At 39.6% G+C, this 14,914-nt stretch overlaps 1 protein-coding gene across 2 annotated transcripts in view; it reads left to right on the top strand.

Annotated features, from left to right (window-relative positions):
* The window catches only part of LOC149074676 (uncharacterized), a 65,576-nt gene that overhangs the window by 42,240 nt on the left and 8,422 nt on the right, over window positions 1-14,914 (top strand). For both annotated transcript variants that reach the window (XM_089247132.1, XM_089247133.1), the window contains exon 5: window positions 5,890-5,984. In XM_089247132.1, the coding sequence (XP_089103258.1) occupies window positions 5,890-5,984 (95 nt within the window). The remainder of the gene's footprint in view (window positions 1-5,889; window positions 5,985-14,914) is intronic.

Raw genomic sequence — 14,914 nt, 5'->3', positions numbered from 1 at the left:
TGTCCCATGACTTATGGTTATATTGACATAACTAAAAACAGATTATTTCTTATGTTTTGTTAATTCTGTTAAAATAGATTGGGGATGATATGGTGTGGTAAACCGTTGTTGGAAACATTGCACATCTCCTTCATGACTTAAATTATCTTGCACAAGGTTCTTAAGGAAACCATGCTTGGTGCAATAATCGTTGACAAATATCTTGCTAATTACTGAATCTAATTCTCCTGAAAGGAAATAATTCGACCCATTTAGTGTAATAATCCACAATGACTAGAAGATGTATATTCCTTGTGGAGGAAATGGGAAAACGCCCAATTGTATCGACTCTTACAACCTCACCAGGATAATTTACAGAAGATGACACCACAGTACCCGCACATTTCTTCTAATTATCAAATTTACATGCGGGCAACTTAAAACATCAACTTTAACATCTTTCCTGATTCCAGGCCAATAGCCAACCTGAATGCACTTTTTGTACTTTTTTCAATGCCCATGTAACCAGATACATGGTAATCATTTATCTCTAATAAAAACTTTGTTGATAATTCCAGAATGATACAAAAATAATTTTTGTCACAGTAAGTATAATATAGCGTATCAACCCCAAAGTGTGTAATACCTATCAATTTTTTTCATTTTGGACATCTTTCATGGAATTCTTATCAATAAAATATTGCACTATGCCCCCACATTGTCTTTTGCTTTTGAGTAATTTCTGATAGATAAAATTTCACTCATTTCCAAGCCCGAAACAATAGTTTCACTGCAATAGATTTATCGTTATGTTCATCTTCACTCTTGCCCAACTGGTTCTAGTCGGTTGATTCAGACCACCATCACCAAATGACACCATCTTACAGAGAGATCTAGAAGATCTGATGATCAATTACCACCACAATTTTTTCTTCTTGGAGACTTCAATGCTCATAACATGATTTGGGGTTCTAACAGCAATACCCCTCGTGGGGAAATGGTGGAACGGCTGTTAGACGACATGGGCCTCGCCACCATGAATGATGGTAGTTTCACTCATTTCCATGCCAGAAACAATAGTTTCACTGCAATAGATTTATCGTTATGTTCACCTTCACTCTTGCCCAACTGGTTCTGGTCGGTTGATTCAGACCTCCACGGGAGCAATCATTTCCCTCTAGTGGTTAAGGGCCTTGATCGACGCCATAGCATACCTGAGGGACCCCCTCGGTGGAAGCTTGTGGCCGCCCGATGGGCAGAAATCACGGAGGATATGGTCTCACAACCCGACGTCGACCTTGTGACCTATTGTATGATCTCTGCAGCAAATGAAACAATTCCGAAAATCTCCTTGAAACTTCCTAAACTTTGGTGGAACCACGAATGTAGTCTTAGAATTAAAGTGCAAAAGAAAGCATGGAGTAGGTTCCGGCGGTACCCTACCCATGATAATAAGTTGGCATTTTTAAAAGCGAAGGCGATAGCGAGAAGAACCAGGCTCAATATGAGTCCTGGCAAAAGTTTACCACGGGAATCAATTCATCAACTTCATCCAAAATTATTTGGGACCGGATCCGAAAAATCAATGGTCGTTATCATCAGCGATGTGAGGATATGGTCTCGCAACCCGACGTCGACCACTGTGTCGACATTGTGACCAATTGTATGATCTCTGCAGCAAATGAAACAATTCCGAAAATCTCCTCGAAACTTCCGAAATTTTCGAAACCTTGGTGGAACCACGAATGTAGTCTCCTGATTAAAGCACAAAAGAAAGCATGGAGTAGGTTCCGGCGGTACCCTACTAATATGATATAAGTTGATATGATATGATAATAGGTTGGCATTTTTAAAAGCGAAGGCGATAGCGAGCAGAACCAGGCACCAGGCTCAACGTGAGTCCTCGCAAAAGTTTACCACGGGAATCAATTCATCAACTTCATCCAAAATTATTTGGGACATGATCCGAAAAATCAATGGTCATTATCAGTCTCATCCTCTCACCATTTCAAATACCTATGGCACTATCATTAGCGATGTGAGGGATATTGCAGACACCATCGCCACCCATTTCGCCGCTGTCTCCAGTGATGCGAACTATCCCCCATCGTTTCCTCCCATTAAATCATCAGCCGAACGTACATCGTACATCTTCTGGCCTTTTACACCGGAGGGGTACAATTCATTGTTCACCCACCCATTCATTGTACTCACCATGAACTGACGACGGCCTTGCAGCGAAGTCCTGACTCAGCTGTAGGGCCAGATGCCATTCATTACTCCATAATTCGGCATCTCTCACCTGAATCACTCTCACATTTACTCATATTATTTAATCGGATCTGGGCTAGTCATTGATTTCCTGACACCTGGCGAGCAGCCATAGTTCTTGCATTCCCGAAGCCTGGCAAAAATCCTCAACAACCGAACAGTTTCAGACCTATTGCTTTGACCAGTTGTTTATGTAAGCTCATGGAACGCATGGTCAACTATCGCCTTATGCACAACCTTGAGGTTAACAATATTTTATCGAAACATCAAAGCGGCTTTAGACGGTTCAGGTCAACAACATGCAATTTGTTACGCCTTGAGACATCAATAAGACAAGCATTTGTGAAGAGGGAGCATATGCTAGCCATATTTTTCGACATAGAAAAGGCCTACGACCTTACTTGGAGGCACGGAATTCTTTCCGACCTCTATAATTGCGGCTTGCGGGGCAACTTGCCCATTTTCATTGAAAACTTTCTTGCTCGCTGCATCTTCCAGGTACGGATTAGAAGCACATTATCAGCTCCCCAAATTCAAGAACAAGGTGTACCTCAAGGTAGCATTTTAAGTGTAACACTTTTTATTTTAAGACTCAACGGGGTGTTGAACCAACTCCCGTTGTCCGTCACTGGCGCACTCTACGTGGATGATCTGTTGATATCGTATCATTCAGTGAATGTGAGGTCAGCCGAGAGACAATTGCAAACCGCTCTCAACAGGATCAGCATGTGGGCTGACGATAATGGCTTCTGTTTCTCTGCCGACAAGACTTTCGCTGTGCACTTATGTCGCCGTCGAGACATTCATGATGACCCACAATTGTTCCTAAACAATAATCAAATACCAATAGTAGAAAATACCAAATTCCTCGGCATCACATTTGACAATAAACTCACTTTCAAACCTCAAATTGTGCAACTAAAAGCTTGTTGCATGAAGACAATGAACCTCTTCAAGGTAATCTCTTCTACATCGTGGGGAGCTGACCGTAAGTCGCTCCTTCACTTATATAAAGCTCTAATAAGATCGAAGCTCGACTTCAGCTTCATTGTATATGGGTCGGCACCTCGGAGCTATTTGAGTGTGCTCGACCGAGTCCACCATCTCGCCCTGCGGATTTGTTCTGGAGCTTTCCGGACGTCTCCAATGGAGAGCCTGTATGTCGAATGCAACGAGCCATCACTGACATCAAGACGCAAGCAACTTTCCTTGAAATATTATATCAAGATGAAATCTTTTCCAGATCATCCACTTCGTGTCATTTTTAATCTCCCATTTCATAGACTTTTTGCTGCTCGCCTTTCATGTGTTCCATCTTACGGTCTTCGTATGAGGGCACTTGTGGAAGAACTAGAATTAGACATCAGTCGTGTGGTCCCAGTTGCTAGGCAACTGGCACCATGGGAGCAGTCTCTGCCAGATGTCTCTCTTTCATTATCATCTTACTCTAGAGCCACCACAGCAGATGTCTTTAGGCACAGGGGTAGGTACAATAGGTACTTCCCCATATATACAGACGGCTCTAAGAGCCCTGGGCATGTCGGTTGTGCCTACATCTGCTGTTAGGAGACATCTTTCAAACTTTACAACACATTCTCTATTTATTCGGCGGAGCTGTACGCAATCCTCCTGGCTCTACGTCATATAAGATGCAAACGCCACAGACGATGCATCATTTATAGCGTCTCTCTCAGCGCATTGCAAGCACTGTGTTCCTTTAGTTTTCACACTCATCCTTTCATTCATGCCATTTTTCATGAATTACATTACCTCACTCATTATGGTACTACAGTAAAATTTTACTGGGTACCAGGTCATGTAGGAATACCGGGCAACGAAAAAGCAGACACCGCAGCTCGAACAACAACTAACATTGACAATAACCTTTTGGTACCTGCCAGTGACCACTTCTCAATCCTCCGGGAAGTGATGCATCGCCGCTGGCAGGAGCACTGGAACAATCAAATAAATAATAAACTTCATGCCATCAAGCCTACACTTGGCCTTTGGCGTTCAAGCTGCAGAACTAACCGAAAGGAGGAAATTGCCCGGTTACGCATAGGACACAGTCGCCTCACACAATCATATTTGTTATTAGGAGAGAGTCAACCAGATTGCCCTCATTATCAAAGTCCATTGACCATTGTTCATGCTTTTACTTGTTCACATCATCGTCATCATTTTACGACCGCTTTTGGTCAGAGTCATCTTTCAGTTCATGACATTTTAAATGACAAAAGCGATGCATCTCGCATTTTTAAATTCATGAAGGCCATTGGTTTATACGACAAATTATAGTTTTTACAATTTATGTCATTGTTTTATGTTTCATGTTCCTTTTTATACGTTTTAGTATAAGTATTAGTGTTAGTGCATTATAGTGTTTAGTATAAATAATAAACTACAGCCATCAAGCCCACACTTGGCCATTGGCGTTCGAGCTGCAGAACTAACAGAAAGGAGGAAGTTCTGCTTGCCCGGTTACGCATAGGACACAGTCGCCTCACACAATCATATATGTTATTACCATTGACCATTGCTCATGCTTTTACTTGTTCACATCATCGTCATCATTTCACGACCGCTTTTGGTCAGAGTCATCTTTCACTTCATGACATTTTTAATTACCATAGCGATGCATCTCGCATTTTTAAATTCATCAAGGCCTTTAATTTATATGACAAATCATAGTTTATACAATCTACGTCATTGTTTTATATTTCAGGCATACTTTTTCATTTTGACATGACAAGAACAAGTTTTATGTTATCTTTACATGGTTCTCATCAGTTTTGGCGCAACTTGACGTAATTGGCACTTGCGCCATCAAAATCCAATCCGTTCCATATTTATCGATAGTTATAGTTTTGCTATCGGCCGTTAATGTTCTTGGGGAACCTATGGATATTGAATTTTTTTTTTTAATTATTATTATTCTTTGCAGAATATTTGCCCATCAACAATTTCCTATGATTGGGGGGGGGGACGCCAAAATATCATTCACTTACACTTGTAAAATGTCTAGATCCGGCCCTGATAGATATAGAAAGAATTGAACGTTTAAAATGGAAATGGGCTGGACATATTGCAAGAAGACATGACAACAGATGAACCACAAGTATTCTGGATTGTTACTCCCGTGGTGTTAAACGTCCGAGAAGGCGTCTCCAAACAAGATGGATCGATCCGAAAAGTGGCTGGAGTCAACTGGATGTCGGAAGAATCAGAGTAAGGTGAACAATTTAGGACACCTTCATCCACCAGATGATTGAAAATGGTTGATGGTGATTTTTCAAGATGACTGAAATGCGCGTTTTATCAGCTCAATGTTTTAGACTTTTTTTTTTGTTAAAAGAAATGTCACAAAATCGATCAAGGTGAAAAGTTCTTTCTAAAAAGTGTAAAAAAAAAACTTGCGTTTCAAAATATATCGTAAAGAGAGAACTGGAATTTCATCCTTAACCAATATTTTTATTTGAATTTGTTGTTTCAATTTTTTTTTGTGACTTATAATAAATACAATGAAAAGAATGTTTCAATAAAATTTCCATCATCTTGCATTGGTGAAAACATTAGCATTTGTCTTCACACGAATAGTAGATCAATTCCACACTGACATTCTACTTTCTCTTTTTGTAGTTATTGTCGCCATTCTGGTTGCCATTTTAGCGAGTATCGGGGAAAACTCGTCGATTGAATACGTTTTGACGAAAGGATGGAGTTTTTGGGTGCAGGTAAGTTTTTAGCCAAAATGAGTGAATCATGGATATTATAGTTATTCGAGCATTGTTATCACTTCTGCAAAGTATGGAACGGACCAATACCATAATATGGGAAAAAATATTGTTTATAGTTAATAGTGCAACGTCCCTTATGGGAGTTGCTTGCCCGGTTCGAAATATCCAGTAATTGTAGTAGCAAACAAGTGGAAAATTATCACAAATAAACTTTTGCATGAAAATATTATTTATTAGGTTCGAATGTATAAGTTACATAATTTTAACACTAGATTAATTCAACATAGACAAAAAGATATGGTCTCGCCGGTTTATGGTCATCAATAGTCAATCTTATATGCCAATTGGACGTCTAACGTTCATAGTCACTTCGGTGCACCGTAGCCCCGTCAGTACCAACAGAGGTCTCTCGGTTGAGAGCCGGATCTATTCCACCAGGGGCCTCTCGGTTGAGGGCCGGATCTCCAAGATGTTACATTACTGCACGTAGTCTTGACAAGGCCAGCCGCTACGTTATTTTCCGTCTATCATCAGCAATGAAGTATTTTTGACTATGAAGGTAAAATAATGCTTTCCATTCCGGACCTGCCGGGAAACAAATTCAGACACTTTAAACTATTTCATTTTGAATAACTATTGGATCATTTTCCCAGCCTAAGGCCAAATGATATGGTAGCAAGACAGAGAACCGTCCAACTAGAGGGCTTCAGTTGAATGAACACAACAAAGGGAGAAGAGCGCAAGTGTTAGCCAAAGAGGGAGGAATTTATACACCCATTTCATAAGATTTTAGGACCACATGTCCTCACAAGGCCTTTTCGCCTCAACAAAAATATTTCATTTTCATACTCATGCGTTAATAAATAATAAACATCACAAAGAAAATATCACATCGTAAATCTGGCAACATGACACAATCCGGAGAGCTGATCAGACTCTCCCGACTATGTAAACATTAAGCAAATAACACAAAAGAAATGAAATGTTTCGATGGAGGTCTGTAGCCCCCCGCCGAAAACAAGTGAGTACAACTCTATGTTTTTCACATAGCGAGACTTGCAATAACTACCCCGGGAGGTTCTTTAATGGAAATAAAAATATTTTTCAGGACGAACCCTTAAGCCTCGGCCAACCTACACAGAATTAAAACCAGACCCCTCCACGAAAATAGCGACATCATCGTCGTGAGGCAAATTAATTTATATGGCACATCAGTAGCCCGACCTCTGGCCCGTTCTCGTTGGACAGCCAAAAGACCCCACCTGCCAAACTAAGCAAACATTCTGGCCCTTACCAGTTTGCCAGCAGGTCCTCAGGGGGTTTCCGGTAACTGAGAGGTCCCTGGGGTCTAAAATAAGAAGGAATTTCCCACATAACGACAAGATCACCAGTAACATAGAGGGATTGGATCCCGATACGTTACAATAGGACTGTTGATAATGTTATCGTTTCTTTCCGTCTTGCACATATTCTGAAGCCAAGGTTTGACCCTTTGAATGGTTTTTAAAATTTTCCTGATCCGCATAATAACTGCGTGTTAAGAACCCGAAATATTTCAGGGTGACCAAAATCAAGCAGATAAAATTTGATGAGATATCTCGGAATTGCCACTGTAAGGGTTAATAAAATCTACAGGAACAAAAATAAGTTATCGTTGTCCGGTTGCAAGACTATGTAGGAGGCTAGAGAAGGTGTTCTACTCCCTCCCCATCTTTTTGTTGCCAAACATTTCCTTACTTAATGTGATAGCCAGCCAGTAGTATTTGCTGTGCCCATGTACGTGTGAACAAGGCCGTCTTAATGCATAGGCCCACCCGGGCCTCACGTTCAGGGGGAATTACTTCATAATCATGACAGGACTATATTGTATAAATAAATGTCCCAAAAAAGAAAAAAAAAACTTGAATCCCTTCTGCAATTGTTTGTGGCGTCGCGTTTGTATTGCCAAAAGGCATCCTCATTATAATGAAGGCCACACTTGTATTGCCCGTAGTGTACTCACTGAAAACGACTCTGGCGAAAATAGCTTTGGTATACTCTCTCCATTCGGCATCTAATCATTAACAAAGCAATTGGCGACCATCTGGAGCTGTTTCTTGTGTACATGCGGCATTCGTAGACTAGCTATGACGAAAAGTGGCTTTTTCCTAAGGGAATTCGATTCACAATGGGCGAGACCAAACAGATCAAACTTTGACTAGTGTCCCCATTCCAAAGAATAGCTCTTTTCTACTAAGAGATGAGAATGGTTCCAACAACTGAATAAAAAAAAAAAAATTCGGACATTTTGAAAATGGGAGGAGGTTCACGGTAATAGGAGGCGAATATGTTCTCCCCTCTCCCCACCACTTGCTATGGTCCCTTCTCTATCAGCATTAGGAGTAAACAAAGAATGCTTGTCCCCTTGAGGCCTCTATCCCTTGCCACATCATATTTTTTAAAATCTATTTTTGTCTCCTCTTGCTTTCCCTGAGGAAGAACATTGATTGTATTCATGGATTTTTGTTTTCGGGAGATGTAAAAGGATTAGGCGGTGAGAATTTTTAGTATCTCGTATCTCTGTGGTGCTTTCTCTATTTCAGCTTTCTTTGCTCAATGTACCGCGAAATTCAATAAAGAAAAACAGCCACACCGCCCCCCCCCCATACTCTTAGTACATAATAGGGCTTTTTTTTCCTCAGAAATACTGAAAATATTTCTTGGTGTGTGTGTATGTGGCATGCCTTTATCAGTTCTTAATATTCATTTGAGCAGATTCCATCTCCTGCTCTATCTACAAGTCCATTTAAAAAAAATCAGTTTTTTTTTAAATTTTTTAAATGTTGTTATAATATATCTCTCAACGAAAATAAAACATAACTTTTTGAGTGGTGCGACGAAGAGGAAAACAGCAGCAGAGAAAAAAGAAAAAATTAATAAACTTCCAAAATTAAAATGTTGACTGAATTCGAGTTCCCCTTCATCTACCAGTACCACATCTATTGTTACACCCATTTCCCCAATTGAAGAAAATAGTCTTATAGTTTCAGTACCAATTCACTCTGCTCAAGAAATCTCACGAGAGGAGTCATCATTTATATCGGTGAAAGATGTTACTACTCAACAGACTGATCCAGGATTGTGGAATGTCAAGAATACTTGAGTGAATTTGACCCTTTTCTGAAAGAGCATTTGAGGCTGTATGGAAATCGGGGAAAAGGAAATCCATCATACCTATCAGCAAATATTTGTGAATAATTTTTGGAATTGATGGGACAACACGTTCTCAGTGTAATTCTTATTAAAGAAATAAAAGATTCTAAGTATTATATATTCACACAATAAGTGTGGATTCCACTCCAGACATTTCACATGTCGATCAACTAACATTTGTTGTTAGATATATTCAAGGATGGGAACCTGTGGAACGTTTTTTAAAATTCATTCCGATATTTGATCACGGTGCCGAAGCTTTTACTGAAACTGTCATAAGTTTTCTCGACAAGAACGAAATTCTGCTATCAAACTGCCGAGGCCAATCGTATGATAACGCATCAAATATGTCTGGACGCTACACTGGGTTGCAAGCACGTGTCAAAGAGCTTAATGAATTTGCTATTTATGTCCCTTGTGCTGGGCACAGCCTGAATTTGATTGGAGTTGAAGCGGTAGAGAGTTCTCTGCAATCTGTAAAGTTTTTTGATTTCATTCAGCGCCTGTATTCATTTTTTTTCCGTCTCGACGCATTGGTGGAATACTCTAGTTTCATCAATAGGAAAATCTCTGGTTGTAAAGCATCTGTCGGACACAAGATGGTCATCACATTTTGACGCTGTTCATGTTCTCTGTGAAAGTTTTGAGAAAATTGGCCATGCACTTGATTCTATATCAACGGATGCCCAACAGGAAGTGAATGCAGGAGTAGATGCAGCAGGACTACGCAAGAAAATGGAGAGCCTGGATATGATTTTCCTGGTAATTCTTTGGAATGACATTCTTGAAAGAATGAACAAAGTAATATTTTACAGTCAAAGGATGTAAATATACTTACTGCTGTGAATCTTTTGGAGTCTCTGAAAATATATCTCCAAGAAATCAGGGATAAGTTTAGTGAATATGAATTAAAATCTAGAAGTAGATGTCCAGATTTAGATTATAGTTACATAAAAAAGAGGGAGAGAAAGCGAAGTGTACGACTCACTAGATATGATGGAGGAGAAGATGAGATATGTTTAAGTGCAAGTGAAAAATTTAAGGTAGATTCATTTCTTCCAGTTTTAGATTATTTAACTTCTGAATTGATAAAACGTGCAGAAGCTTATTCATTGATTGGAAATCGATTTTGCTTCTTTGGAGAGTTGAAAAAAATCGATGCTAAAGAGCTGCAAACAAAGTGTGAACATCTTGCTAATGGATATCCCCAAGATCTCGATCAAAATTACCTTTTCAATGAATGTGTTCATCTAAAATACTACATAAGCAACGATGAAAATTGGGATTCACACTCTCTCTCTCTGAACTATATAAGAAAATAATTTCAGATAAGTTGAAATCCGTGTTTCCCAATGTAGAAATTGCATTAAGAATATTTCTTTACATGATGGTCACCAACTGTACAGGAGAACGTTCATTCTCAAAACTTAAATTGATAAAAAACCAGCTCCGCTGCACAATGGAACAGCAGCGCTTAAACTGGTTATCACTGATGTGTATCGAAAGTGATATATTGAAAACCATAAATTTCGAGGAAACTGTAAAACAATTTTCTGAAAAAAAAGTTAGCAAATTTCACATAAAGTGATTGCTAAAGAAAAATATAAATTGTAATAATTTTATTTTATGATTATATTTGATTCACACGGGGTGAAGGTAACAGGACGTATGGTATTTTACTGGTGAATCGTTGATCCTACAGGTATACTCCCAATTTGAAAAAGCATCCGAATGACGTGTAGTAGCCAATCGTCGCCAGACACCACTTGCAGCCAATCGGCGCACAACACATCCACACAAGCCAACCAATGTGGTTCTTCTGCGGCCGATCACATATAGAGAACAAGTCGATGACAGTAGATGTACGAAGCCTTTCTCGCTTGCCGCGGAGACTTACGTCCAATTAACCTCAGATGATTGCTGCCACAGATGTGGGCGAAACGTCAAGAAGAAAATCTCCTAGACCATGGCCTAATAACCCCGAAACTGTTTGCAAGTCATATACACACATAGTATAGTATTAATTTTTATTTACGTACATGTTGAAATGTGTTTATTGATGAAATTTATTAACCAAACATTTTTAAATTGATTAACGTTTGATTTATGTGGTAGAACCTCTCTAATCTGACATCTTCGGGACCCAGGCAATTCGGATTATGAATCCAGTTTTGGTTATTTACCAAGTTGACGTATTTAAAGCAGTAATGTTCTTCTTTAAGTAATTGGATTCATATTTTCCTTTAAAATAAAATTAATAAACCAATATATATATATATATACAGTGGATCGTGCTTGTAAAATTTTCAAAACCTGTCTTAAAAATACTGTAAGCGGGAAAACACTTTAAACGGGAAATCTCAATGAGAATTACTTAGAGTTGAGACCGCGAAAATAAATCGTACTAAGAGGGAAAACGTTATGAGCAGGAACGTTATGAACGCGATCGACTGTATATATCCATATGATAATAGATAATTTAATTTGAAACCATAATTTTTCCAAATTACATAACGTTACGTGTAAAAAGATCCCTTTACTTATTTTTTGCATATGCATTCGGCTGATATGAAAAAAATATTTTTTCTGAAGATTGTAATAGTAGATTTTTCTGATTCCAAAAGCTGAAACGGAATTTGAGTAAAGAAAAAACGTCAAAGCCCGCGGTTGAGGGAAAAAAAATTCTCGTCAGAAATGTGCTGATCATGGATATGTTAGAAAGGTTCTACTGTATTTCAAATTCTTTACGCAATTGTGTATTTCTGTATAATAAAACATCTCGCACGTGCATGAAATTTAATTTTATGTTTTAATTTCTTTTAAAACTTTGGTTGATTGGTTTCAACATATTACATAAATTACATTTTCTTAATGCTTATAAAAATTTTATTCACAGTGTAACAGTACTTATACAACTATGTTCGAATGTGTCAATTATTTGTTTCAAAAGTTAATTGAAACGGTCATTGCCAATATGGGGGGTGGGTATATCTGCTAGATATTTTTGGACTCTGATAATTTTTTTGATTTCCTCATTTTGTTCACAGTTTTAGCTTCCTGGAAACAATTTTCGTTTTCTTTCTTGAGAGAAAAAGAAAATTGCAGTGCGAGACACAGATATATCGCCTCTATCTCTGAGGGTGTGTATACATGTTCTTTGTATGCAAATTTTCATTATTTGACCAACCGCAGCAAACATCCTAGTGTTTCAATGAGCTGTGCCTTCTGGGAAAAAGACCGGTCACTTCAGGCTAGAATAAAAATACACAGACCTAAAAAAAAAAAACACACATATGAATGGACAAAACCACAACAGCCCTCTGGAGGATAGCATCGTTATCTCTACAACAGCTAAAAGCCGTACAACAGAAAAGGGAAGAGGGGTCTCTTCTCTATTCAAAAATGGATCAACAAGTGTGATGGGAAGTGTCTCCAATGAACAGATGATTCCCCCCCCCCCGCCCGCCCTCATTCCTGTCCGAATTTCAAGGGTAGTGCTTTTAATCTTTATCAGGTTTCAAAAGCTGAAATGTCAAAAAAGACGCGGTTCTTGACTCAAAATATGACTCATCAAACATTCCGACTGATTCAAAGCGAAAAGAGACCGCCATTTGTTCGCAAGCTATTTGGTTCCTCGTTTTTTTTGTCCTCTTCATACTTTCTGCCTTATGCAGAAGCTGCCACAGATGCTGACAAAACATTGTTACACAAATTCACAAACAAAACTATTTAAATGTTTGAGTAGCTTTTGGTTTCTTCTCCTCTGCTATATACATTTTTCATCAGTGAAAAGCTTCTTCCAGCATGCTTAGGAAGACGGATATACAATATATATAAATTCTAAATTTTGACAATTTTTTACCACTGAACTTCTGAAAAAAAGGTAAGGCATTTATCTCTGATTTTTTCTTTTTCCTAATTTAATTATTTGAAAAGTACAGTACCTATATTAGAGATACACTCATTGCCATAAAAATTTGCGCACCCAGAAGAAGTCGTCAAAATGAAACGAAATTTTACACATGTAAGTACTACGTTGATATAAGTAAGTGATTAGAAAATCCAAGAAAAAGGATCATTTATTGCATAAAAAATTACAGATGAACAGAAGTTTTAGTACTCTGTTGGACCCCCTCTAGCGCGAATGCACGATGCGATACGAGCGGGCATTGAGGCATACAAGTTCCGTATGATGTCCTGAGACATCTCGTTCCACAGTTGCTGTAAATGCGCCTCTAGTTCGACCAACCTCGTAGGGTGTCCAACTTGCCATCCCAAATGATCCCAGATATGCTCGATTGGTGACAAATCTGGGGATAGAGCAGGCCAGGGAAGGGTGGTAATGTGGCGAAGGCAGTCTTGTGACATCCTTGCTGTGTGTGGCCTAGCATTGTCTTGTTGAAAAATGGCTCCTGGGAGCCCTGCCATGAGTGGCAACACATGTGGCTGAAGGATGTTATGGACGTACCGCTGGGCTGTCATTGTGCCATGGATCAATATTAGGGGTGACCGTGTATCGTAAGCAATGGCACCCCATACCATGACACCAGCTGTGGGAGCGGTGTGTCGCTGTAAAGCGAAGGCAGGATTGAAGCGTTCACCACGGGGCCTCCACACACGAACACGATTGTCATCACTGCTCAAGTTGAATCTCGATTCGTCACTGAAGACGACCTGGTTCCATTCCGTTGCAGTCCAATCCCGTCGTGCTAGACACCACTCCAAACGGAGGTGTTGGTGGGTGGGTGTCATTGGCAGCACACGTAATGGGCGCCGCGATACCAGATGTCCTTCAGCCAGGCGCCTTGCGATGGTTCGGGAAGACACAGGGGCACGTAGTGAAGCTGCTGCCTGTGTCTGGATAGCGGCCAATGAGGCAGTTGGCTCTACGCGTGCGTTTCGGATGATGTGACGGTCTTCTCGACGACTGGTCTGTCGAGGGCGTCCTGAACCTGGTCGCCGTGTAAATGACGTCTCTTCTGTCCACTGGTCCCAACACCTCCTCACAGTAAAATCAGAACGGCCTAGTTGACGAGCTACTCGCCGAGCTGACCACCCAGCTTCCATCATCCCGATGATTCTTCCCCTATCGAACTCTGACAACTGCTCATATGGTCTTCGACGGCGGCGTAACGGCATGTCTACCTCAGCATTTCCTTTGCAAACGATTAAATACACTCCAGCAAGCTCTGCTTACCTGTTTTATACTCCAAAGAGAACGAAGTTCAACACCCTCTAGTGGCATTACGCAATGCGCAATCACGCTGCATTTCTAATCATTTGCATATCTGCCCGACATGTACCTTCAGGCCAACTTTCGTTTCGATCCCACAATTATTTCTTGGTGCGCAAATTTTTATGGCAATGAGTGTATTTTGTTTCATGAAATATGAGTTCATGCATCCATTTAGAACACAAAAGCCCGAAAATTTAGGATATAAGCTACGTTACAGCCCTGGTAGCTCATCATCTGCTAAGACAATGAGTTTGCTACTATTAAATAAATTATATCTGAGGTTTAATATGATTACAGCTGGTGTTGTTAATATTCGACAACCTATACTAGGGCATATTTTTGACTTATTCAAATATTGAAATTGCAATCTTGGATTTTATTTCTGTAAGAAACTCTTGGTTCTAAACAAGTAATAGCATTAAAGAGCTCTAGTAATTTTAAATTAATCTACATTTTCAAATACAGTCCTAACGTGTTTCACTCAAGGCCGCAGCGAGAG

The sequence above is a fragment of the Pholcus phalangioides genome, unplaced genomic scaffold (assembly GCF_987345545.1).
Source record: "Pholcus phalangioides strain wild (caught in Gottingen) unplaced genomic scaffold, Ppha-v1.0 ptg000017l_1, whole genome shotgun sequence".
NCBI lineage: Eukaryota > Metazoa > Arthropoda > Arachnida > Araneae > Pholcidae > Pholcus > Pholcus phalangioides.
This window is presented reverse-complemented; position numbering and strand designations above follow the sequence as displayed.